The sequence below is a fragment of the Triturus cristatus genome, chromosome 5_1 (genome assembly GCF_964204655.1).
Source record: "Triturus cristatus chromosome 5_1, aTriCri1.1, whole genome shotgun sequence".
NCBI classification, from domain to species: domain Eukaryota; kingdom Metazoa; phylum Chordata; class Amphibia; order Caudata; family Salamandridae; genus Triturus; species Triturus cristatus.
In genome coordinates this window covers 936,640,261-936,667,787 of record NC_140587.1, presented here as the reverse complement: position 1 = coordinate 936,667,787, position 27,527 = coordinate 936,640,261, and the positions used below count along the sequence as shown (strand labels likewise).

The following is a 27,527-nucleotide window of genomic DNA, read 5'->3' as shown; positions in this document are numbered from 1 at the left end:
CTGGTGTGGGTTCCATGGACCATGGCGGGGACCAGGAACGTCACTGAGGTATATTCATCTTTAACTCTTACTTGCCCTGGCACTGTCCTTGCTAACCCTGGTCCCATGGTTTCTGAATCCAGGGACAACACGCCCTGTGTATATGTTCTGCAGCTATCTCCCTTCCCTCAGATAAGAAGCTGTTGAGAGTATGAAGGCCCTGATGGTGGCAAAGGCTAAAGGGCATGTGATGTCACTTCCGCTAACCTGGCATTTGGATCACTTGATGTCTATGAGTGAGGCACAATAATGTGTGGCCCCTTTGAATCTCACCCATAGTGTCTGGGGTACTCTTGGCGGTTTGTGAGTGTAAGTAGAAAGTTGTGGGTGTTGGCAGCTTGCTCTGTCGCCCTTTCTGGAGATCTGCTGCTTGCAGAACTGCCCTCTCCCCTGATCCATAAATTATTAATTTTACATCTGCATTAAAAATTAAAGGCAGGTGTGGGATGTGTGCCTCCACGATGGAAAGCACACCTCTCCTAACACAGATGCTCCTTCAATGTTAATGTGCTGGAACAGTGTTCGCTTTCGGCCTCCATGCAGGGTCTGCACACAGCTCTGATGACTCCTAGCCAGTGCAGTTGTGCTGCTACAAGATAATCTGCAGCGTGTACATATAAGGCTTCAGTCTCGGTGACAAGGGGCTGACAGGTGGCTCTTAACATGTCTCCAAAAGATAAAAAGCATTTTCTTGAAAGGTGAGTTTGGCGCCCCACCCTAGTCGCCTTTGGAAAGATGAGAAACAGCCCGAGGGCAACATATTTCCCAGACAAATGGCCAGTTCAGGCGAGTTCTCTTTTGATGAGCAGATGCTGAGCCTGCTGGAGGGGTTTGTGCTTTGAGGGGGTGGAGAATGGATGAGGGGGGTTTGAAATCTAATACCACCTTCTGGTGCTATAAAAGGGTCAGTCGGAGCTGGCTGTGGTGTACTCTTGTGCTTTTGCCACACCAGGTACATCTGAAGCCCAGGGCCTTCTCACCAGCCGCCATCATGCAGCGCTTTAGCAGCCAGTCTGCGTATGGGTCATCAAGCAGGGGCCCTGCATTTGGGGGCGAGTCATTCAGTATCTCCAAAGGGGTGTATAGCTCTGGTGGGGCTGGCTTTGGGGGGGGCTCCTTCGCTAGTGGTGCTGGGGCTGGCTTTGGAGGGGCTTCCTTCGGTGGTGGTTCTGGCTTTGGGGGTAGCTTTGGCGGCGGTGCTGGGGGTGGCTCTGGTTTCAGCTTCAGCGCAGGGGGTGGCGATGGCGGCCTCATTGGCAGCGGCGGAGAGAAGCAAGTCATGCAGAACCTCAATGACCGCCTGGCCTCCTACCTGGACAAGGTGAGGGCCCTGGAGGCCGCCAACACCGAGCTGGAGCTCAAGATCAAGGAGTGGTACAGCAAGCACGCAGGCAGTGTTGACGGTGGGCGCACCAGCGACTACAGCAAGTACTACGCCACCATCGACGACCTGAGGAACAAGGTAAGTGGTTGATTCAGGAATCATCAGTGGCTTCAATGCATGTCCTGCCAAAGATGTGGAAGGTGGTTTCTGTTAATGCTAGTATACCATACTGTTGGATGCATATCATTCACAATTGTGTCCTTTGTCCACCCCACCCTCCAAAACAAATTCACTGTCTCCTACTAGAAGGAAGCAGAATGACTTGTAAGAAAGGCACAGTTACTACAGAGATGTCGGTGATCCATTTCATGTGTGAGTACTCAATGCAATCCCCACTATTATCTTTGCATTCTGTTACAGGAAGGTTGTACAAGGAATATGGAGATATCACAGTATCGTTGCCAAAATATCAAGTAAGTAAATATAGGTAAGCATACATTTACTATTCTCAACTCCACATCCATGTACCATAACAATATATGTATACTGTCAAGATAGATGTATGTGGATTTAAGGATAGTAAAGCTATACTTATCTATATACTGTTTAGACTTTGGTCCTCAATATTTTGCCTACGCTATTCTTGCATCTTGATATTCCCTACTCGATATTCAGTGCCTCCGCTGAGCAGGACTGGATCAACGACTCCAGAGCTCTCAGGGTTTCTAGATCCATGCATCAGTGGCTCATGCAGCCCAGACTCATGCATTGCATTCTGTGACTTGCAGTCTTGCTTATCCCATTATAAAATCAAGACTACAAGTCCCAGAATGCAAAGAACGAGCTGCTCACACATGGACCTGGTAAACTTCAGAGGTCTGCTACTCATGCGTGGCATGGTGCATCTTTACGTCTTAGAGCATGCTAAGATGTGTAGAATGCAAATGAAAAAAATCACAGAAATAGGAAAACTCCTCTGCTCCCCATTCCAATGTACGAGACGAGAGCGAATGAAAGCACAGTGGGGCGGTAACACGGGAGCGGTAGGTTGGTTAGTTACTTCACACCCCAAGCTGGTACCACTTCAGCTCAGTGAAGGACAGAAAACGAAGGGTGTTCAATCTCTTCCTGATATCTGTACATCTGACTTCTGTCCTTTGACGTCCTTCCTGTAAAGGGTCATAAAGTTGGCGACAAGAACAGAAAGCTTCAGTGGCCTTAAAATTGAGAGGTCACCTGAATCCATGCCATTACGAACAATGGGGCAGATTTACAAGAAACTGACGCATCTCCCTAGATGCCTCACGTTGTAAATAGGGAGCATTGTTTGCGCCACCGTTGCGTCAAAAAAGTGACGCAATACGGCGCAAAGAGCCGCAAGAGGCTTGTAAATCTGCCCCAATGTTTCTATTCCTGTTTTTTTATGTGGCACTGGCACTCTCTCGTGCTATGTCGGTGTAGTAGTCTTTGTTTACTTCAATTGAACTAATTCGGGAAACACGCCCCATACCAATGACTGGTAGGTTAAAAGTCCAGGACTGGAAACTGTATCCACTGTGACATGGAGTGAGCTGGCCATCCCACGTTCCGCAGGGTCATCTCCTTGACTTTCATCGCGCCCCTCAAATGTAAGAGCTAATGGAACGGCCAAATATTCAACTATGTGGTGATATCAGTCAACAAAGGTTGTGCGAATCTTTAGTCAATCTGTTTTGGGGTTTTTTTTTGCCAAGAAAACGTTTCATTCTGGCGCGTGTACATTTACCTTTGCGACTGGAAGCGTCTGTTTAAAAATCCCAACATGCAAAGCGCTGCCCGCTACTGAGCCAGGACTGGCTAAAAGCGCCCTGCACCACACGGGGCCTTTCTATACATTTTCTGCAGGGTTGGCACGTGCCGTACTGCTTCAATGCGACCCATTTTTTCGACCTAGACAATGCCCGACTGACCGCCACGCCCTTCAGTGTGTGTCTGAGGGAGGTCGACCACAGAGCGTCTTCCTTTTCCCATCCGTCGACTTTCACAGGATGGAGATGGAATACGAACATAACCGAAAGATTAGGACAGAAGGAGGAACGATTCCTACGAATCCCCAACACTGGAGAGGTGCTTCCAAATTAGTAACGTTCCTAAGGCCTACGAACACTTCAAAGGGTAACTGAGCTAGGGTGACCAACCGTCCGTAAATTTCACGGACAGTCCGTAATTTCGGCCGTCTGTCCGTTGTCCGTGAATGATTCTTTAACGGACGCCATTTGTTCCTAATTTTAACCGGGCACCGGTCGCACCACCCTAAAGCCGGCACAGCTTTCACCCACCTCCCTGCTTGACTCCGATGCTGTTGAGGTCGACTCCAATGCAGTACCAAAGCTTAGATCCCCAGCAGCATTGGAGAGGCCCAGTGGGATGGCAACCCTCACACCTTCCGCCCTTGATGAGCTGTTAAGAGGTGCTTGAATGTGACTGAGAGGGAGGGGCTGCAGCTTCAGGCACAGGGGCATCTATTCAGATGCAAACAGCCCTGAATGTGTCATGTCTCTTCAATTTAGAGGGGCCTCACACATTCTCTTTCTGCCCAGGGCCCCAAAAATCGTAGAACCGGCCCTGATTACACCAAGGCAGCACGTGGTTCTCTTCACAGAGCTTAATTACTGTCACTAAATTGTAAGCAATCGTGGTTCTTCAAACATGAGGTCTATAATGTAATAAAATAAAGAAATGGCACAATCACACCCGCACTGATTAACCAGCCGCGGCCTGTGGAGGGAGTTCCGTGGGGCGGTAAGGCGGGGCGGGGGAGGGGCAGGGTGGGGGGTTCTAAAAACCGGAATATGGATAATTGCAGGTAAGTAAACAATTAAATAAATAAAACGAATTTCGTAGCGTGCGCTGCATCGCAAAATGCGATGCAGCGCGCGCTACGAAATTTGTTACTTGTTACTTGTTTACTTACCTGCAATTATCCATATTCCAGTTTTTAGAAACCCCCACCCTGCCCCTCCCTCGCCCCACCTTACCGCCCCACGGACCTCCCTCCACGGGCCGTGGCTGTGATTAACAAAGTATGGAGGACAATCAGTTAAATCAGTTCTCTTGGAGTATCTCCTTTAAGTACTTTACATCACAGTGGGGGATGGCAAAACTAACATTTTGGAAAGAGAGCCTGTCTTCTCGTTGTCTTGTCCAGGAGGAGGTGAGGAGCCCTACCCCATCCTGGAAGAGACCAAAATGATACCAAAATACTGCATGCCCACCCCTGTGCCCACCCTGGTGGATCCTGTTCCCCCTCCTGTGATAGCTCCTGCCCCCCATGATGGCTCCTGTCCCCCCATCTGGTGGCTCCTATCCCCCCCCCCGCCTGTGATGGCTCCTACCCCCCCTGTGGTGGATCCTGTCTCCGCCCTGGGTGGCATCTGTCCCAGTCTTGGAATGGCTCCTGCAGTGAGGGTGAAGTTCTTGATGAGCTCTTCTCAAAAAAATTAATATGAAAAGATGGCCGAGTGAGTAAGTAAAGGGATGGGTGGATGGCTGGATGAATTAGTGAAAGGGTGAATGGGTGAATGAAAGATTGAATAGATGGATAATGAGAGAGGATGGATGATTGATGAGTGAGTGGAAGGATGGATGAGAGAAAAGGTAAATTGCTGGATGTATGGGTGGAAGGGTAGCTGGATGGGTAAAAGGGTGGATGGATGAGTGAAAGGATGGATTGATGAATTGATAAGTGCAAGGGTGAATGGACGGACAGATGAGTGAAAGGGTGGATGTAAGGATGGATGAGTGAGTGAAAGGGAGGGTAGATGGACAAAAGGATGAATAGATGACTGAAGGAGTGAAAGGATAAATGGATGAGAGAAATGATGGATGAGTGATAGGGTCAATGGATGGATTCATGAGTGGATGAGTAAATGGATGGGTGGGTGGATGGAAGGAAGGATGGCTAAGTGAAAGGGTTGGTGGAGAGAGAAAGGGAGGATGGATGGATGACTGAAAGGGTGGATGGGTGGAAGGATGAGTGACTGGGTGGATGGATGGATGAGTAAGTGAAAGGATGGCTGGATGGGTGAAAGGGTAAATGGCTGGATGGATGAGTGAATGGATGGATGGGTAGAAGAGTGGATGGATGAATGTACAGATGGATAGGGTGAAAGGGTGGATGGATGGATAATGCATAGATGAGTGAAAGGATGGATGAGTGTAATGATAGATGGAAGGATACATGATGGATAAGTTTGCAAATGGTTGAATATGTTTGGATATGGCTGGGCTTATTTATATACTATTGCGCGACCTCCTCTGATGTGTCTGTAAAACTTACCTATTGTCCTGAAGTTTTGTCCTGAATTTTGACCTCCTGTCTTGAATTTGTGTCCTGAATTTTAACCCTTTGTCCTGAATTTTTGTACTCACCGTCCTGAATTTGCACCAATGCCAGTTGGTCACCCTAAACTGAGCCCATAGCTGGACTAAGCCGCCTACCCTAGAAGTCCATTGAGGTTTATAGATGCGAACCCTGGGTGAAAAGAGCAACAAATAATAAAACTACCACGAGGTACCCTAAGGTGTGAGTGTGTGGCAGGCGGGGTGCTCAAGCGGATGTGGTGAGAGGGTGGTGTCAGATTTTAGGGTGAACCATCATACCTCACTGCTAAGTGGCAGCAAAGACACCTGCAATCTTTCCTTTTAGTCAATAGAGCTTTGCATCCTGGAACTTGGCGGTTCCATTTTGCCCTTATATGTACAGGTCTGTTTGCCCCAACATGCCAGGGCTACACAGCCCGGACAGGATCATGCAGTGAACACGGGAAACCGAGTTAGCAATGATCCAGTTCTATAATCCAGGGCTCTCACGTCTCTTGGATTTATACCGGAGTAGCAAATCCAGGCCTGATATTTTAATCTGCATTTTCGACCTTGTAATTGATCATTTATTGTTAAACTACAAGAGCAAGAATGCAAACAACAAAAACCTAGGGTGGGTGAGTTCATCAGGCATTCGGGGATCCCTGAAGAGGAGAGACACACATTGAGTTGTTAAAGAGCCTTTTTATCCAACATACAAGATGTATTATGCAAATTGCCATATTTTCCTGATAAAAATCAAAATTTCAATATATTGTATTCCGTCTTTTGAATGCAGAAAAATATTTTGGGACTGCAGGGTTTTGAAGTGATCCAACCCCAAACGTGCCAACGGAATCCATTTCTTGTTTTCCAGGATGTATCACAGTGCATGCTGGAAGACATACTGGCACATGCATCAACAAAGACTTTTGCGATTCCTAAATTGTGATTTTTAAGCAATCGCAATTAAGGAATAGCAAAAGCCTATGCATGTAGGAATCGCTATAAAACTAGCGAATCCTACAAATTCCTTAATTGCGACTCGCAAATCGCAAATTTTTTAACTTTAATGCATTGCATTTAAGGAATCTCCATTTGGGATTCCTTAAATGCAATCGCAATTTAAGGAATCGCTATTTAGAGATTCCTTAAATTGCGATTTTTGCATTTGGGATTATGCATCCCAAATGCAAAAATACCGGTCGCAAAGGGGCAGATTCTGCTAATCTGCCCGTTTGCGACCAGTTTTCTCGTTGGTGCATGTGGCCCATAGTCGGGTATTTCTCAGTAAGAAACAGGCCTGTAGATTACACGTGAAACTCAGAAATGAAGTCCCTCTCTCAAACAAATGCTGAATAGCTGTAGAATAGAGGGGCATATTAGCAAGCAGGCGTTAAAAAATTATCGCCGCTTTTGCGTCCGTTTTCGGACGAAAAGCGGCAATAATTTTATCGCCTTATCTGCAAGGTCAAGCTATCGCGTGAAACCTTGCCTTATCTCCATTACCCTTAATGCCTATCTTTGCATCTCTAATGAGATGCAAAGTGGGCGTTCCTCCCCAGGATAACGGGAGAAATGTCGCTACGTGACATTTCTCCTATTATCAAGCCTCACGCAAAGCAGCATAGCAACAGGACAAGTAGCGATACCTCTGTTATCGCTACTTTCCTTACGCCTGCTTTGAAACTGACTTAGCCATGATATCCTATGGAAGCTGGATCTCATGGCTAAGTATGTGAGGCACTATTAGCAAGCTATCGCCAAACTTCGTGGGATTATCACTGGGTTTCCAGCGATAATCACACGTTTGGCAGTTAGCGCTAGGATTTTTATCGCTTTTGAGATAAGCGTTGCTAATAGCACGCTATCTCAGAGATAAAAATCCACGCAAGCCGGCGATAATTATCCTAGCGCTCAGTGCGCTTAGCGATAATTATCGCCCGTTGTTGCTGATATGCCCCAGAGTTATTTGATGGAGTGCACATTATGAACAGAATCACCCCAGTCATTTGCCTGAATTTAAAGAGCTGTATACAGAACTCCCAATAAATTATGGATTTAGAGTCCTTGGGACTGTAGTACTTTATAGTTGTTAGGTACAGAAAATATGATTGCAGGAAAGTGAAATTGAAATTCATGCTCCATTGGTCTCTGCAGTCTGTTAGCAACTTTTTTCATTGTGGCCTACAGGGTCCCAGCTACCTGGGCTCTATTCGAACCAATGGGCAATCAGTGACAGCTACCTGGGCTCCATTCGAACCAGTGGACATTCAGTGACAGCTACCTGGGCTCTATTCGAACCAGTGGGCATTCAGTGACAATTACCTGGCCTCTATTCGAACCAGTGGGCATTCAGGGACAGCTACCTGGGCTCTTTTCGAACCAGTGGGCATTCAGTGACCGCTACCTGGCCTCTATTCGAACCAGTGGGCATTCAGTGACAGCTACCTGGCCATTATTAGAACCAGTGGGCATTCAGTGACAGCAACCTGGGCTCTTTTCGAACCAGTGGGCATTCAGTGACAGCTACCTGGGCTCTATTTGAACCTGTGAATATTCAGTGACAGCTACCTGGGCTCTATTCGAACCTGTGAATTTTCAGTGACAGCTACCTGGGCGCTATTCGTACCAGTGGGCAATCAGTGAAAGCTACCTGGGCTCTATTCGAACCAGTGAGCATTCAGTGACAGATCCTATATTCGTGCACCACAGTTGTCAGATTACAACCCCAAAGGACTGCGGCAAACTCACCACATACAAGGGCAGCGACCTAAGATCATCACTAAGGACTAGCACTGTGGTTACTCATGCATGACACCAAAACGCTTCCCAACACGGTCCACGCTGCAACTCAACCGAGCGCTTCCCCACAGTATAGCAGGCTACCTATCAGTTAACGTGCCGTGGCACCTTGTCAGGGGTATGAAGCGCTACAAGCAGAGCTCTCAAGTTCTCCAGGACCATCTGTGAGTAGTCCATCTAGTTCAAGTTTTTTCATTTTTATTCTTGGATTTGCAAACCTGTTTATTCCATTTTAAAACCAGGACTACAAATCCCAGAATGCACCAAATGAACCTAGACTGAAGGCGCTATTCACACATAGACCTAGAAAACACGGAAGCTCCACATATAAATTAAACGACAAGGCACTTCAATACATGTATGTAATGCATTGTAAATGTAGCACTTGTCCATTGAACGTTTCTCACAAGTGCTAATCTATCAAGAATAACACTCTCAAAATGTCCTCTTTCTTTTTCCTGTCCTCCAGATAGGCGCTGCCACCATTGACAATGCCCGCATACTGCTGCAGGTTGACAACGCCAGGCTGGCTGCTGATGATTTCAAGCTGAAGTGAGTAATAGTTGGGGTCTTGAATTCAAGGCTCTTTTACTGCTCCCTCCTTCCCTGACTGATGTCTAGTCTCCAAAAAAAGTTGCTAAAAGTGCCCAGGCGGCAGATTATCACAGCTAGCCTCAGTCTGAGAAGCTCAGTCCAGTTTTCTTCTTTCAAAAAAACAGTCTGTTGGAGTACCAGGGCTCTCCAAAGATTCTTTTAACCAGACTATATGAATTTTAGCAAAATACTGCCACTTAATTTAAAGTGTCATTTAGCACCTGTGGTGGCTTACCTGAATACCTTTAAATTTGCAATGTCTATTTCCGATCAAAGAGTATTGTTTCCATGGCAGATTTTTATGATATCCTTTTTAAGATAAATTCACATGAGTGAACTGACATGAAAATTGATTGCATATTTGGTGGCAGATATCCTGAAATTCTGAGCTGGGTCTGGCCCTTCTAGGCCATATTGGACAGCCCTGCTTTGAAGGTTCTTTGCAGCATGACACACCCACATTTCAAAACGTTGTAGCATTTAAAATCCTGCACAACCAGTCTTTTGTTTAAAGAATTCTTTTGTCAAGGGCTGTTCAGTAGATCTTGGCTTCAACCAAAGCTAAACTCTTCATTGACGCCTCACAGGATGTTATTATCTACTGGTGAACCCACCTTGTACAAATACTGCCTGCTTCTGAAAGGTTGGCTCTCTGAGAGTCAAACTGCACCGGCCTCCATTCAGACTGGTCGTGCAGGATGTAGTCCTGTCTCATAGACTGAGTGAACCAATTCAGATCTTTCTAGTCTACATTTCTATAACTTATTTGTTTTGCAGATGGGCAGATCATGCATAGACTAGTTTAGGAACTGTGGGATAACACATGGTGCATATTCCATTGTCATTTATTTATCAATATACCTCCTGTTACTAAGGATTTTAGTCCTTCAAGCATAGCACTAAGCCCTCTTCAATCGCCTGCTTGTTAATCATCCAATGCACACCAAAGCCATTGGATGATTTGTGTGGAATCAGTGACTATTAAAAGTTGTGCCGCAAGTTACAATATAGACATGATGTAATCAGTAAATCTTGCTCTGGTTCGTGGCAAATACCTCTTCTTTGTCCTTCTTCAGGTACGAGAATGAGCTGGCCATGCGCCAGAGCGTTGAGGCTGACATCAATGGGCTGCGCCGCGTCCTGGATGAGCTGACCATGGCCAGATCTGAACTGGAGATGCAGATCGAGAGCCTGACCGAGGAGCTGGCCTACCTCAAGAAGAACCACCAAGAGGTAGGGGGCAGACCCAGTGCTTTATTCACTGGGTGAACCCGAAGCCAAGTTAGACAGGGCCATAAAATTAGAGTTAGAAATGCATGGGGATGGTGTTCCCTGCGTGCTGTGCTCACCATACACTCTTTATTTGGAAATGTGAGTGAAATCAGATGATACGTCAAGGATTCTCAAGTTAGAGCCCTTGTGTATTATACAGCACACTTGCAAGAAAGGCATGATGAATTGAAAACTTGAAGTGGGCAGAACTTCTTGGGGAAAAATGTTCTACCGAAAAGGGTATAATGTTTGCTACTGAAGTGGTTTTTAGATGTTGTTAATAACGGTTGTGTGGTGCATTGGGTAGTGTATACTCCTGTTAAAGGCTGCTGAATTTTGGGTTGTGTGCTTTGCCATCCAAGAGTGGGAGATACAAGTTACCAAGTTTCCTATGCATGTTCTATAGGCAGGTGTGATGCCTGCAGTAGTGTGTTGTTCTAGCCACAGGTTTTGTCTACTGTAGATGAGTATGTGGTCACACATAGCTTGTGATCTATTGGGTACCGTCTTCCTCTGACAAATGCTGCCTGATGGTTAGTTCTTATAAAAGATGGAGAAATAGTCTATGGCTTACTAGCTAAGCAGTCTATTATTCAGGCCGAGGAGGGGTCCAGCAGCTAATGGATTGTATTTGGGTTGTCTGTGATCAATTTGGATGCATGACCCTTTGGGTAATAAGAGGTTCAATTGGAGGAGGATGTTGTCTGTTTAATGGGCATTCTTCCGGGTCAGGATGTTTTTAATAAGTTTTACTTGGGATGCTTTTTCGACTCTTAGTTAATTGTAATGGATGAGGTTATACTACTGTAAGAATGTTGACTACTGTGTTAGGGTTTGACCTACAATGTTTGTAGTGTAGGGAAAGGGCCATGGAGTGACTGTGAGAAGTTGGCCTGGTATATGATGCTCACTAGTTAAAGTGATCACCTTGTACCATGCCAAGCAACCCTTATGGTGTGGTTGTAAGTCAACCTTTTCGGACTAGCTGCCCTAGTGGTAGCGTAGGCTAAGCAGTCTTTGAGGCTAAACTCGTGAAGCGTGTTAAGCCAGCTGTTTTACCAAATGCAACCCCCTTTTATACCAATGAAAGGACACCACACAGATATATATTCAAAATATATATGTATTTATTTCTCAAAGTAACCCCTAGTCTCTTTATGAGCACAGGAGCACAAATCGTCAAACAAGATTATCCCAGAATACACAGAAGTTGCACTTTATATGGATAGGCCCTGGTGGCCACTCGAACCATATACTAAAATAGTGGTATAAGTACCACGAACAGAAAAGGGAAAAGGCCTAGGGCCTCTAGAATCGCTGGGCCTACAAGGAGCTAACGTCAGTTAGTGACCAGGAGGTCCACGGGTGGCGTGTGCAGAGCAAATAGTCACACGCGTGCTCCCATAGGTTTCAATGGGTGCGTAAAAAGTACAAAGTTACTGCAAAAGGAATCTTCCGGATGACCTAGGAACTTAAGATTTGGAACACAGGCACTAGAGATGTAATACTACACTTGGGCACAGGAGTGCCAGCTTTACCTCACCCACAGGAAGCGGGTGCATAGGCCTCGAAGTGCGTCGGGTTTCTTCTATCGGTTCCGTGGGGCCTGTAGACAAAAGTGCTGCAGGCGGTCGGTCGGGAAGAGATGCAGTGGATCCACGAGTGGATCGGAGATGTTGAAGACCTGTAAGCAGAGGGGACAGTGTTCACAGTCACTAGCCAGTGACCAGCGTGGCACCAGGTGGGTACCAGGCGATGTCGGGTGCAAACAGGAAGGAAGGTGTAGCCTGACTCTGCAGCCACGTGGTCCCTGAAGGTCGACGACGTCCAGGAGTCGAGTCACGAGCTGTGCCACGCAGGCTCTCGCTGTCGGCGGTGTCGGCGACTTGATCGAAGCAAACAAGCCTTGGCAAAAGCAATTGTAGGAGGATTCGGAAATCAGCTGTTGGTTCTGACCAGCAAGGTCAGAGGGATTGTTCCTTTGGAGGGGAGCAAGGGCCAGTCTGGAGCAACCAGACCAGCGGTGTTTGTCGTAGATTTCGTCGCCAAGATGGCCACTAGCCAGCGGGCCAGCAACCGGTTAGGCGCGTCGAGTGGCAAAATGCAGAAGGGCCCCACGCAGATCGTGGAGATGCTGGAGGGCTCACCTTTGGTGCAGATGCTGCTCGAGGGTTGGGCTTCTCAGGACCCAAAGCACAACTTGGAGGGAGCCTCGGTTGTTGCACTTGTCAGCTTGTCGTAGTCGTTCCAAGATGGCTGGCTCCACGTGTCTCGGTGCCTCCACGGGTCTCCTCTTTTCAGGGACTGTGGATCGGGCGGTGAGAGGTCTGGAGGTCCAGGTCTTGTCGGTCTCTGGGCTCGGGCTCCGGCGGGAGGCGGCGGCAAAGCAGACGTTGATTCGCTGGATGGTGCTTGCGTTAGCAAGGTGGTCACTCCCTGACCACAGGGGAGATTGGCTTCAGTCCTCTGTGCGGCAGAGCGTCGAAGTTCCCGTCTTCTTCTTAGTTTCAAGTTGATTCCAGGATGTCTGAAGTCTTAGGACACAGCTCCTACCTTTAAGCGGATTCTAGGGGCCGGACTACCTGCTAGGTCCCTCCCTATGGGTGGGACCAGGAAGGGGGGTGGTTACACCCCCAATCCTTTGTCCAGCTCGCCCCAGGCCCGGGACTGGTGTGCCCCAGGACCGGTTTGAACTGGCATATGCACCGAGGCTCCTTGTGAGCCACAGGCATGTCTGGTTTCTTTCAAGCCCTACCTGACCAATACACAAAATCCTGTCTGGGGTGGTGCACGCACCTCCCCTGGCAGAAAACCCTTTGTCCACACCTCCCAAGCTGGAAGGACTCCCAGCAGCAGGAGGGCAGACTTGTGTCTGTGGTGGCAGCATCCATTTTGTGGAGCTGAGGCTATGTCTGATTTTACCCGGGTTTCAGGTACTGTACATGTCGTGTCCCTCTAGAAGGGTGGAATGCTAACCCCGTCGCCAGAATTGGCGAGGGGTTAGTATTCCAATTCGTATGACACCTTACTCGACATGTTTTGATAAAGCCAAACCAAAGATAGCATTTAACCGCGAGGTTCATAATGCACTTAAGAGTATATGGTATGACGATATCTGGAAACAGTAGAAGGAAGTTGTTCCGACCACTGCAGACAGGCTCAGCTCATGCCAGAGCACCATCTCACATGGAACCAAGCACTCTGCCTTCAGGATTGTTAAGGCCTGCCATAGGAGTGACTTATAGGTTACCAGGTGTCCCATTTAAGGTTAGGTATAGGTATACTACACCTAAGTAAGAGGTGATTACACCAACTTACCCCAGCTGAGTGATCAGCCAGTTGTGTCAGATTGTTAGGCCAAGCCTGGGGTGGCATAATACATGCTGCAGCCCCTGGCAGGCCTTGGGTACACCAATGCCCTGGGTACCTAGTGTACACTGGTACAGGGGCTGACAGGGTGATCCACTTCCAATTGGTTATGCACCTAGGGTGCATAGTTTTAATTTAGTAGAGAGAACAGCAGGCTGGGGGTCTGATTGGCAGGCCCACAGCCTCAATATGTCAAAAACCAGTGAAGCAAAAAGCAAAAATTTGGGGTGACCATAGGATAGCAGACCCTACTCTCCTACACAACCCCCCCCCAAACGCTGGGACATTAAACTAGCCTTGACCAGTCTCGTCTTCATGTCCTAAGTGGAAGTACCTGGAGAGACCATCTGCATTCCCATGGTCAGTACCTGGCCGGTGCTCCACTGTAAAGTCCATCCCCTGTAGGGAAATGGACCACCTAAGCAGTTTGGGGTTTTCACCCTTCATCTGATTTAGCCACAAGAGGGGCTTATGGTCGGTCTGAATCTTGAAGTGAGTGCCAAACAAGTATGGCCTCAGCTTCTTCAGGGCCCACACCACAGCAAAGGCCTCCCTCTCAATAGCTGACCAATTCTTCTCTCTGGGGGTCAACCTTCTGCTAATAGTAGTACTGGGAGCAGGTGCCTTAGGGGCAACAGTGTTGGGGGCTCCACCCTTTTTGCAATCACTAGTCCAGTGAGTTGTATTTTTACAATGATTGCACCAGGGTTTCTTTTGACCTTCTTTCTTCTTTTTGGACTGTTGGGACCCACCCTCCTTAGTAGTAGTTTGGGGCCCTGTTGAAGACTTCTGGTCTTTAGGTTTCTGATCTCCACCCTTTTGGTCTGTTTTCTTCTGATCACCCCCTTGGCCCTGGTTCTGGTTCTTTTGCTTAACCCTGGTTCTGACCCATTTGTCTGCCTTCTTTCCCAATTCTTGGGGAGAGGTCAGATCAGAGTCAACCAAATGTTGATGCAGTTGCTGGTTTTGACAGTTATTTAAAATCTGTTCTCTCATCATCAAATTATACAATCCTGTAAAATCAGATACCTTACTTCCCAGCAACCAACCCTCCAAAGCCTTAGTGGCACATTCAATGTATTCAGACCAGTCCTGAGTCTGTGTCTTTTGGGTGTCTCTGAACATTAACCTGTACTGCTCAGTGGTTAAGCCTAACCCATCAACTAGAACACTCTTCAGGACTCTGTAGTTTCTGACATCCTCTTCTCTAACAGTGAGGAGTCTGTCTCTGCCTCTTCCTTCAAAGGAGAGCCAGAGGATTGCTGCCCACTGGTCTTCAGGAACCTGCTGTACTTTGCAGGCTCTCTCAAGAGCAGTTATCCACTTGTGGATGTCATCCCCACTTTTGTAGGGGGGCACAACCTTAGACAGGTTTCTATTATCGAAAACCCTATCTTTGTCCTTAGGGACAATGCTGCCACCAGTGGGTATAGACCCACTCTCTCTAGGTTGCCTAGCCTTGTTCAGTTTTTCTTCCATCAGGGCTACTTCTAGCTCCTGCTTCCTGATCCTCAGCTGGGCTTCCTGCATTCTGGCCTCATGTTCCCTCCTCTGAGGGGTAGTCATCCTTTTCCTGGAGTGACCTTGAGAGCCCCTAGAGCCATGAGAAGCATTGGAGTCACCTGAGCGATTCCTTTGCCTCCCAAGCCCTGTGTTAAGTCCACTGGGGAGATCCAATGGGGGGAACCCATTGTCAGTCCCCAATAGCCTTAGTTTAGCTGGGCCAAGTATAATACTTGGCACTGGGCTAGTTCTCCCTTCATCATCACTACTTTCTGTATCCTCACCACTTTCCTCCCCTGTAGTATGGTTCTCATCTAAGGGATGGCTATTGGAACTGGGTACCTCTGTAGTATCTTCAGAAGGGGGGCCTCCTGTTCCTGACCCTAAGGGGGCTAACTGGGAAGCTTTCTTGAGTGCTCTCTGATTCTCATCATTCTGTAAGAGCTCTCTGAGCTCAGCAGAGTTTGGGTTCTTGGGCTGTTTAAGGCCTCTAAGAGTTGCCAAATGCCTGAGCTCATTCTGATTAAGGGTAGCAAAGCTGGATGGTGCCCTCTGGGGGTCACTCTCAACAGAGATGGGTACAGTGGACCCCTCTGCCCCGGCCATTGCTCTTAAGTGTGGGTGGATGTGTTGCAATCTACCTACACTTGGGTTTACCTACTAAACCTATCTAGTAGTTGTAGTCAGGGTGTGCTACTCCCTTTGCTCTACAACAACTAAGTTCAGTAGAACTTATGTATATCTAATCTTGTTTTATATGTACCTACAGGTACCTATGTGATCTTTCAATTGGTAACCAAGAGATTACAATGGTAAAACACAGCAAGCTCAAATCCAACCGCTGCTCACCAATGTGAGAAGTTGGCCTGGTATATGATGCTCACTAGTTAAAGTGATCACCTTGTACCATGCCAAGCAACCCTTATGGTGTGGTTGTAAGTCAACCTTTTCGGACTAGCTGCCCTAGTGGTAGCGTAGGCTAAGCAGTCTTTGAGGCTAAACTCGTGAAGCGTGTTAAGCCAGCTGTTTTACCAAATGCAACCCCCTTTTATACCAATGAAAGGACACCACACAGATATATATTCAAAATATATATGTATTTATTTCTCAAAGTAACCCCTAGTCTCTTTATGAGCACAGGAGCACAAATCGTCAAACAAGATTATCCCAGAATACACAGAAGTTGCACTTTATATGGATAGGCCCTGGTGGCCACTCGAACCATATACTAAAATAGTGGTATAAGTACCACGAACAGAAAAGGGAAAAGGCCTAGGGCCTCTAGAATCGCTGGGCCTACAAGGAGCTAACGTCAGTTAGTGACCAGGAGGTCCACGGGTGGCGTGTGCAGAGCAAATAGTCACACGCGTGCTCCCATAGGTTTCAATGGGTGCGTAAAAAGTACAAAGTTACTGCAAAAGGAATCTTCCGGATGACCTAGGAACTTAAGATTTGGAACACAGGCACTAGAGATGTAATACTACACTTGGGCACAGGAGTGCCAGCTTTACCTCACCCACAGGAAGCGGGTGCATAGGCCTCGAAGTGCGTCGGGTTTCTTCTATCGGTTCCGTGGGGCCTGTAGACAAAAGTGCTGCAGGCGGTCGGTCGGGAAGAGATGCAGTGGATCCACGAGTGGATCGGAGATGTTGAAGACCTGTAAGCAGAGGGGACAGTGTTCACAGTCACTAGCCAGTGACCAGCGTGGCACCAGGTGGGTACCAGGCGATGTCGGGTGCAAACAGGAAGGAAGGTGTAGCCTGACTCTGCAGCCACGTGGTCCCTGAAGGTCGACGACGTCCAGGAGTCAAGTCACGAGCTGTCCCACGCAGGCTCTCGCTGTCGGCGGTGTCGGCGACTTGATCGAAGCAAACAAGCCTTGGCAAAAGCAATTGTAGGAGGATTCGGAAATCAGCTGTTGGTTCTGACCAGCAAGGTCAGAGGGATTGTTCCTTTGGAGGGGAGCAAGGGCCAGTCTGGAGCAACCAGACCAGCGGTGTTTGTCGTAGATTTCGTCGCCAAGATGGCCACTAGCCAGCGGGCCAGCAACCGGTTAGGCGCGTCGAGTGGCAAAATGCAGAAGGGCCCCACGCAGATCGTGGAGATGCTGGAGGGCTCACCTTTGGTGCAGATGCTGCTCGAGGGTTGGGCTTCTCAGGACCCAAAGCACAACTTGGAGGGAGCCTCGGTTGTTGCACTTGTCAGCTTGTCGTAGTCGTTCCAAGATGGCTGGCTCCACGTGTCTCGGTGCCTCCACGGGTCTCCTCTTTTCAGGGACTGTGGATCGGGCGGTGAGAGGTCTGGAGGTCCAGGTCTTGTCGGTCTCTGGGCTCGGGCTCCGGCGGGAGGCGGCGGCAAAGCAGACGTTGATTCGCTGGATGGTGCTTGCGTTAGCAAGGTGGTCACTCCCTGACCACAGGGGAGATTGGCTTCAGTCCTCTGTGCGGCAGAGCGTCGAAGTTCCCGTCTTCTTCTTAGTTTCAAGTTGATTCCAGGATGTCTGAAGTCTTAGGACACAGCTCCTACCTTTAAGCGGATTCTAGGGGCCGGACTACCTGCTAGGTCCCTCCCTATGGGTGGGACCAGGAAGGGGGGTGGTTACACCCCCAATCCTTTGTCCAGCTCGCCCCAGGCCCGGGACTGGTGTGCCCCAGGACCGGTTTGAACTGGCATATGCACCGAGGCTCCTTGTGAGCCACAGGCATGTCTGGTTTCTTTCAAGCCCTACCTGACCAATACACAAAATCCTGTCTGGGGTGGTGCACGCACCTCCCCTGGCAGAAAACCCTTTGTCCACACCTCCCAAGCTGGAAGGACTCCCAGCAGCAGGAGGGCAGACTTGTGTCTGTGGTGGCAGCATCCATTTTGTGGAGCTGAGGCTATGTCTGATTTTACCCGGGTTTCAGGTACTGTACATGTCGTGTCCCTCTAGAAGGGTGGAATGCTAACCCCGTCGCCAGAATTGGCGAGGGGTTAGTATTCCAATTCGTATGACACCTTACTCGACATGTTTTGATAAAGCCAAACCAAAGATAGCATTTAACCGCGAGGTTCATAATGCACTTAAGAGTATATGGTATGACGATATCTGGAAACAGTAGAAGGAAGTTGTTCCGACCACTGCAGACAGGCTCAGCTCATGCCAGAGCACCATCTCACATGGAACCAAGCACTCTGCCTTCAGGATTGTTAAGGCCTGCCATAGGAGTGACTTATAGGTTACCAGGTGTCCCATTTAAGGTTAGGTATAGGTATACTACACCTAAGTAAGAGGTGATTACACCAACTTACCCCAGCTGAGTGATCAGCCAGTTGTGTCAGATTGTTAGGCCAAGCCTGGGGTGGCATAATACATGCTGCAGCCCCTGGCAGGCCTTGGGTACACCAATGCCCTGGGTACCTAGTGTACACTGGTACAGGGGCTGACAGGGTGATCCACTTCCAATTGGTTATGCACCTAGGGTGCATAGTTTTAATTTAGTAGAGAGAACAGCAGGCTGGGGGTCTGATTGGCAGGCCCACAGCCTCAATATGTCAAAAACCAGTGAAGCAAAAAGCAAAAATTTGGGGTGACCATAGGATAGCAGACCCTACTCTCCTACAGTGACATTAAGGTATACTGTGCGCAAGTGTGGTTTACTGTCATTCGGTGGGGATGAGAAGATGGTCCTATTAGGATAAGACATTGTCTGAGCTAGTAAGTCATGTTGAAAAGACAAATACAGGTTACTGTCTTGGTAAAGAGTGTGATCTAGTTGGGAGGAGACCTGGTCTAAGGGCACAGGGCGTGAACTTACTTGATGTGCTAGTTCAGAAAGGGCATCGTCTAGTAGAAGTGTATGAATGAGTGGAAAGGGTGTGGTCTACTAGAAAGAGATGTACTATTCAGGGAAGGGCGGCGATTTAGTAAAATTCAACATTAACTAGCAAGAGGTACAGAAGTCTACTGAGAACAGGTGTGATTTAATGGGAGGAGGTGCAATCGACTGGAGATTATGTGAGTAGGATATGAATATTAGTGGGAGGATGTATGGCATAGTGATGAGTGGTCTAGTAAAGCGGCATGGTCTACCTGGTGGAGCTATGGAACCTAAGATTTCATTTTGTAGCCATAAATTTGGTTTCCATAAGGTGACATTGGATGTACTATAAATAAATTAGCAAAATCCCCTCCCATCTGTTCCTTCAGCATCTTCCTTAATTGAGAATCTTGATTCTTTGTTTTCCCTAGGAAATGCAGGCTGTGTCGGGCACAGCTGCCGGCTCTGTGAATGTCGAGATGGACGCTGTACCTGGACAAGACCTGACTGCTATCCTGAATAACATGAGAGCTGATTATGAGGCACTGGCGGAGAAGAACCGCAGAGAAGCCCAGGCCCAGTTCTTAAAAGCGGTAAGGAGCACCATGTTATCCCCTGCACCAGTCAGATGGACATGGCCGCCATCCGGCCCTTTTAAAGCGATATCCTACCGGTGAACCCTAACAATGCTCCCTTCATTTCTTTAGTCTGAAGATCTGAAAGCACAGATCTCCCAGGGGGTGGAGGCAGTGCAGACGACCAAGAGCGAGGTGTCAGATCTGCGAAGAACTCTCCAAGGCTTAGAGATCGAGCTTCAGTCCCAGCTGGCCATGGTATGTATCCCTTAGACTTTGCCACATGCTCGGTTATTGACTGAAGTCAAAGTTATGGCGAGGTTTAGGCTATAAAGCTAAGGATTTTTTTCACATTCTAAATCTTTTTCAAAATACATATTTTCATCCTGAATACACAATATATAGATAGCAATTTTCAAACAATGTTTCTGATTAAATGTTTTGAGCTATATGCATTTCAAACTAAACGTTTTGATGTTTCAAGATAGATTTGGATATGATAATACTAGAAGATGTATAAATATTGGTGATGAATCTGTGTGTGTGATCTTTTAGAATGTAGAATATTAAAAAGTCAGCAAATCCACCTTCAGAAATGCAACCCTAGTTCAACACCAACTTTTCCAAAGAGGTGAAAATCTGCATTCCCAGAATGCAGAATAACCTGCTAAGGTTTCTTGGAATGTCAATCAAACTCTGTCTGGCCTAGGAAATGAACGTGTGCTATAAGCCATAATTGATTGTGTGCGTATTTCTTCTGTGCAGCCATGGCATATGGACTAAGGACAAAACATTGACAGCTGCGACTCCTCTGTTAAGATGAAGGAGCGTCGACCCACAGCTCTTTCAGCAATGAAAACATGAAAAATAAAATGATAATAACAAAGGTTTTTATCATTTTATTTTTCCACAAGGAGGCCAAGTCGAAGGGCAGGGTGGGGCCGAGCTATACTGGTAGCTCTGCAACGGGGGGAGAGGTGGTGGCCACTGCTGTAAGTGCAATTGACCGTTTGTCCGGCCTTCTAGGTGCTGCCAAACGATCATGCGCACTTAGATGTCTCTAACCCGAGCTGTGCTGCACATTAGGGTGAAAAACAAGGAGGGGCTCCTGGCCCTAACTGAGCATTAAATCAGCCCGCTCAGGCCAATCATGGTGCTGCTCTCATGCATTACCAGCATGAGAGCAGCACTGAGATTCGCATAGGGGACTGGGAGCCTTGCATGGACTGCTGGGAAGCAAGAGGAGAGGTGCAGAAAAGCACTGATGTGGTGGCCAGCAGGCAAATGCCTTTTTATTTTATTTTTTAATTTCTCCCCCTCCCGCTCCTATGCTGTCCCCTGCTTCCCCATGCCCAGCTCACCATTTTTATGTCACAGCAGCCACCAATGCAAAACAAGCACTGGCAGACCCCATATGTCTCAGCTCTAAAAACAAACAAGCTTTTGGGTTTGCCAATGATTTTTTTTCCTAGCTCCAATTGGTTCGGATATCATTAGGGAGCCAGAGAGTGGAACGAGGAGTGTGCAGGGTTAGCAGGTACAAGAACAAGTGGAGGAGAGAAGGAAACATAAGCAGTCCCATGGAGGGCTAAATGCACATTTAAATAAAGTCCAATCAAGTTAGCAGCTGAAGAATACAACTCATCCAATCACAAGACCATGAGGCTGAAATGCTCCTGGGTGGGACAAATATGGAGGAAAGTTATTGATTCAGAAGCACACACCTGTGATAAACAACAAAGTTATTCAATTATAAGAGGCAGGAACAAAGCGCATGCTAAGTAGATGTTATATACAGTGGTGGCTTATATACAGTGGTGGCTGGAGAGATTTCTAAGTGGTGAGGCATAAAAGTTGGCTATGGCTTTGACATAGCAAGCAAGCAAAGCAAACGAGCCTGACTATCATAAGTGTGTTTGGGCAGAAGTGGGGAGTTCAACTGGAAAAACAAAAGAGTAGGAAATGCCACATTTTTAAAATTAATTTTAACAAAGAACTTTGTGAGAACGCGAGAAAGTTTAGAAAGCAATTATAAACATGTGATCTCAAAATAATAAAAAACATTAAATATCATCCCGTAGCCTAGCGCATTAAATATGGCCAACATTTATAGAAGTAAATACATATTTTTTTTTAAAGTTTTAAAATCCTTTATTGAAAAAAACAGAAATCATGGACACAGCTTGACGCCTACATCCCCATGTGGGCCGGCGGAGCGATGTGAAGTATAGAAGTTATGCAATATTGAAAGGGTTACACAGCAAGCCTCCTACAACCACATTGGGCCAGCCGCGTCTATAGATGCAAGGAGCCTCGAAGGATCATGCGTTTGTCTGCTAGTTCGTGACTTAAACCAACAACTGATTGATAAGAAACGAAACATACCCACTTTTGCATAATGTGTGGCTTGAACGTGCTTGAATGTGTTAACGCGTTTCTGTCCTTCAGACCCGGCTCGATGTTTCATGCTGACCCATCTTCCCCTATGTCCAGTGTGTTCCATGTAGGATGGGGGCGTTACCCGTGACCAGCTCTGTCAGTCTCTAGAGGTGGGGTGAGGAGAAGTCGGTACTGCTGTGGCAGCGGTGTGTTTTAATAAGTAGTTTTGTAGGGGCGTCCATATATCCCGTGGCCGGGAAGAGGGGGGTAGGAGTTCCGCATAAGTGTGCAGTTGTTCTTGGCAATAGACAAGGTCCTGAAGCCAGTCCTTGAATTTTGGCGCCCTTCCTCTTCCCCACCTGCAAGCGATTCTTCTTTTCGCAAGGAGAAGTGCAAGGGATGTGTATCTGCAAATTGAGGTCTTGAGAGGTTCGGTATATCCTAAGAGTGCAGTCAGAGGGTCGTCAGGGATGTGCAGTCCCATCATATGATCCAGAACCATGAATACTTCCATCCAGAACCGTCGAACAGGAGGACAGTCCCATGCGAGGTGCCGAAAATCAGCTCCCTCATTACTGCAGCGGTCGCATCTACCGTTGTCACGAATGCGTAGGTGGTATAGGCGCGCCGGCGTGTAATAGAGTAGATGGGCATATTTAAAATGAATGATTCAAAATTTGCTATTTGTGGATATGTCTCCCATTTGTCTGCAGCAAAAGGACCATTGATCATCGGTTAAGGGATGTCCCAAGTCTTCCGCCCCCCTGCCTCTGGCCAGCGGCTGTTCGTAGTCCCCCTCTGCCTGTACTGTGCGATATAATAGCGATATCACGTGGGCGGAAGTGGTTTGTTGTAGAAGGGCATGTAGGGGGACCATGATGGGGGGGGTTCCAGTGGGAAGCAGGGAGTTAGGGATTTCACGTCTTGGCGCAGTCTAACATAATAGAAGCGCTCTAGGGGGAGGGTAATCAGAGCCAAAGGATTCCTCGCTCGTGCGAAATTTGCCTCCGTTGTATAGCTGTCCCCAGGTCTGTAGTGATAGATTCCGGAGGAGTCTGCGACATCTGCCTTCTTGTGTAACTGGAATGTTCTGTCTACCAGGTAGGGGCAGAAGGGGAGAGTATAACAATGTGCATCGTGTGATGCGCTAGATCTTGCCATGCACTAACAGTGCATTGCACCGTGGTAGAGGCAAGGCGCCGTGGGGCTGCAGGGGTGCTTAGATAGGCAGTGCAGGGGGTCTGCCATATATCCATCCTCGATCGCTAAATGTGGCATGTAGGGAGGGGGGATTGTCCAATAGGAGGCAAAATGGGCTTGTGCGCAGCTAAGGTATAGTTCCAGGTCTGGGATTTCGAAGCCGCCCTCGCCGAAGGGGCGCGTGAGGGTGGTCCAACGAAGTCGGGCTGTTTTACCTCCCCAGGTGAGTTTTATGAGTTGAATTTTAATGGACGGGAAGAAGTATCGGCTAGGGGCATAAGGGATGTTAACAAACAAATATAAAAGTTTGGGCAGTCTTACCATTTTTATAAGAGCGGCTCTTGCGGCCATGGATAGGGGGAGCGCGATCCACCACGCTATTTTTTCCGTGATTGAGTCTAACGCGCTTCCATAGTTGGCCCGCATGAGTTCTTCCCTATTACGTGAGATGACAATCCCCAGTTATGTGAGCTCATCCTCACACCATTTTAGGGGATAATCCGGCTCAAATCTGGGAGTAGAATCAGTGAGGGGAAAAATTTGAGATTTGCCCCAATTGATATGGACCCCAGAGAGTCGTCCAAATAGGATTAAGAGCCTGAGGATGGGGTTTAAGTTCTCATTCATGTTATATCATCCGCATTGGGGAAATTAATATTTGCCATTGTGGGTAGATTATGGCATGATTCCGAAAATGCTGATGGATCTTGGCGGCAAGGGGCTCGATAGCCAAGGCAAAAAGGAGGTGAGATAGGGGACAGCCCTGCCTAGTGCCTCGGCCTATGTTGAAGGAGGGTGAGCGTTTACTGTTAATCAGCACCATGGCATGCAGGCCTGTGTATAGTAGGTGTATCCAGGCCAGGAAGGAAAAGGGGAACCCCATGCGGTTCAGTACGAAGACTAGATAGTCCCACTCCAGGGAGTCAAATGCCTTAGTGGCATCTAAAAAGATGGCAGCGGCGTTGGTGGCTGGATCGATGTCATGCAGAAGCGTAAAAAGGGTACGCAGGTTGTGGGAGGTGCCCCTGGTTGGAACAAAACCCGATTGGTCAGGAAGGACAAAGCGGAGCATTAGGGGACTAATGCGATTCGCTAATAATTTCGCTAGAATCTTGGCATCAACATTTATAAGAGATAGTTGCCTATATGAGTCCACTTGTTTTGGTGATTTGCCCGGCTTGGGTAGGGAGATGATCAGAGCCTTGCGCATCGAAGGGGGTAAAATGCCTGATTCCCGCGCTTCTTCAAACACATGACGTAGGGTAGGAATAAGCAAGTGTCGGTACGTTTTATAAAATTCGCCCGGGAGGCCCTGGGGACTTGCCAGATTGCAGTTGCATAATGGCAGAGGTAATCTCTTTGTCTTCGTTTTGTGCCAGAAGAGACTCTCTCTGTCCATCCCCTAGCCATGCAATGGCGGTGTCCTCAAAGAACGAGGTAAAGTCTACCGGCTGTTGTCTATGTGTTGTGTATAAGCGTTTTAAAAAAGTTTCTGAAAATGTTTACTATGTCAGAGGTGTCTCTATAAGACTGTCCATCGTTGTCCTCTATTTCCAGTACAGTGTTGGCGAAGCGGGGGGAACGAATCATAGAGGCGAGTGTTTTGCCCGGTCTGTCTCCCTCCCCATATCGTCGTGCTTGATGGTATTTTCCCCTATATTTGCATTCTCTGTCGGCCGTGTCTTGGTAGTCAGTGATTAAGTCCCGTAAGCGTTTTTGTAGTTCTGGGGTGGGCGAGTTGTGAATATTTTCTTCCATTTGTTTGATATCGAGTTCAAGCTTTCGCAGCGTATTACGGATATCACTTAGGATCCCTCCGCTTTTAGCTATACATATGCCACGTATAGTGGCCTTAAATGCTTCCCATATCGTAGAGTAGTGCGGTACCGAGGTTTCATTCCGTGGAAAGAAATCTGCTATTTATTGTTCAAGCTCGTCTTTAAATACGGGGTCTAATAAAGTTTGCGGGTTGAGACGCCACGATGTGTATGGTGGATCTTCATGTGGTGGTGTAAGAGCAAGAAGTACGGGAGAGTGGTCCGAGTATGTGCGGGAGAGGTGGGTTACGTGGGTCATCCAGGGTGCTAAGCCTTTGTCTATTAGCCAATTTTCTATTTGGGACCAAGAGGAATGGGAGGTGGAGTAGCAGGTTCCCTCCCGGGTATGCGGATGGAAACTTCTCCATGCGTCCAGTAAGTCGTGATCCTCTATGATGTGGTTGAGGGTGTTCTGTGCATTAGTGTAATGATGAGTTTGTGGATGCGACCTATCCAGAGTCGGGTTTAGTGTAACATTAAAATCACGCCCCCATATCAGGTGTGTAGAGCCTATGTCCATTATTTTGCCCCACAGGACTCGGAAGAATTCCAGGTCATCGGTATTGGGGCCATAGCAGGATACAAGTGTGATGGACTGTGCGGACAATCTACCCCATAGAATACTGTATCGTCCCTGTAGATCACCATAAGATCCAATGGGGGTATAAGGGAGTGTAAGTTTCACCAAGATTAGGGCGCCATGGGCATATGAGGAGTAGGAGGAGAAGCATCGACTGGTCCCCCATCTACCTGTGAGTGTGGGAGGTGCTGTAGGAGCTAGGTGTGTTTCCTGTAGCATGGCGCAATGGATATTGTGCCAGTCTAAATAGGGCAGGATATGGCGACGTTTACAAGGGTCTCCCAGTCCTCGCACATTCCATGATAAAAAATGATATTGCAGGGAGATGGCTCGGGATTCCATTGGACTACTCAGAGTTTTGTGGACAAGAAGCGTTCATTGCGTGTGTCAAACGTTCAATAGCAGCATGTGTAGGCAAGGCAGTATGAGTGAAAGTGGCATAAAAACATTTCCCAGTCCCTCCCCCTTCTCACATCAGCAACCCAAACTCGCTGTGACCTTACCCGCCCCCTCCCCATAAGCCCCAAATTCAGCTGGACCAACGGGGAACAGCTGGTTAAATATTTGAACCACTGAGAGGGTACAAGTCTTAGGGGTCACCTGTAGGGTGGAGCCCAGAGGGCGACCAGACTCTCCTCGGAAGACGAGGGTGCTTGGGTGATGATTTATAGTTTCATCTCGTCCTACTGGCTGTTGCAATGCTGTAGTAAGGAGTTTCCTGCTGATGAAGCACCGCAGGGTATGCATCGCGTTACAGGCGGTAGTGTCTAGCTGGTGAATAACCTGAGGTGGGTCATTTGGAGAAGTCAGCCCTCAATCCTTTGCCATTCATGGCGACAGTCGAAGTGCAGCACCGGGAACACACTGGAGGTTAGTACGAGAGAAAGACTGATATCCAGAGTCTCGTCATCCCCAATGCTTCGATTTGGCGTTTCTCACTAGGTTATGATCATGGAGGGGATTTCTGAAGTCCTCATATTACCCAGGCTATTTTGTGCAAGCGGGGAATCTCAAGCCTCCACCGTTTCTGCAGTATTGTCTCGATACTACTTTTGTCGGTAGGGATTTGGTTCGAAGTCGTGCAGATCCAGGATCCATGTTTGCTGTATCATTCAACATCAGATGAACTGCCATCGTCCCCAGGTCGGTGGGCAGGGGGCGGCACTCCTGCGGAGTGCTTGGGCAAAGTTCTGAGGAAGTCCTGGGCATGCTGTGGATTGGTGAAGAAATGCTGTTTCCCCTGGTGCGTCACTTTGAGGCGAGGTGGGAACAGCATGGAATAGGGCAACTTGAGTTGCTGTAGCTTTTTCTTTACCTGAAGAAACATTCGTCGTTGGTCCTGAACGGCGATGGTAAAATCGGGATATATCGATATCTTCATTACCTCGTGGCTTAGGTGACCTTTTTCTCTAGAGAGGTGAAGGGCCACGTCCCTATCCCGGTAGTTCAATAGTCTAGCTATAATGGGACTGGGGGGAGCCCCAGGAGCTGTGAGGTTAGCCAATGAGCGGTGCGTCCTCTCCACAACCAGGACGTGTGAAAAGGCCTCCCTGCCAAATAAGGTTGTGAGGAGCCGCTCCACATATTCCTCCATCTTGCCAGTGGCGGTCGATTCCGAAATCCCAAGGATACAGAGGTTGTTTCTTCTCGATCGAGATTCTAAATCTTCATTTTTTGCAGCTATCACTTTCAGGACCCTCTCCATCTCATGTGTCTGGTTCACGGTGGCATTAGAGGTGTCCTCCAGATCTGATATCCGTGGCTCTGTTTCGGTTAAGCGATCGTCGTGCTTGTCCACTCTATGTGTAAGGCCATCCAGCCTGGCGTTCATAGAGTCCATCTTTGATTCGATAGACGTCAGGCTCGACTGCACCGCTAATAATAGCTATTTCAGCTCCGCCGTGGACTGGGCCGGCGCGCCAGGCTGTT

At 47.9% G+C, this 27,527-nt stretch overlaps 1 protein-coding gene across 1 annotated transcript in view; it reads left to right on the top strand.

Annotated features, from left to right (window-relative positions):
- The first annotated feature begins 965 nt into the window (after positions 1-965).
- Positions 966-27,527, top strand: part of LOC146832695 (keratin, type I cytoskeletal 47 kDa-like) — a 36,978-nt gene continuing 10,416 nt past the window's right edge. The window contains exons 1-5 of the mRNA XM_085605976.1: positions 966-1,501; positions 8,979-9,061; positions 10,180-10,336; positions 19,479-19,640; positions 19,755-19,880. Coding sequence (XP_085462102.1) covers positions 1,031-1,501; positions 8,979-9,061; positions 10,180-10,336; positions 19,479-19,640; positions 19,755-19,880 — 999 coding nt within the window. The 5' untranslated portion in view covers positions 966-1,030. The remainder of the gene's footprint in view (positions 1,502-8,978; positions 9,062-10,179; positions 10,337-19,478; positions 19,641-19,754; positions 19,881-27,527) is intronic.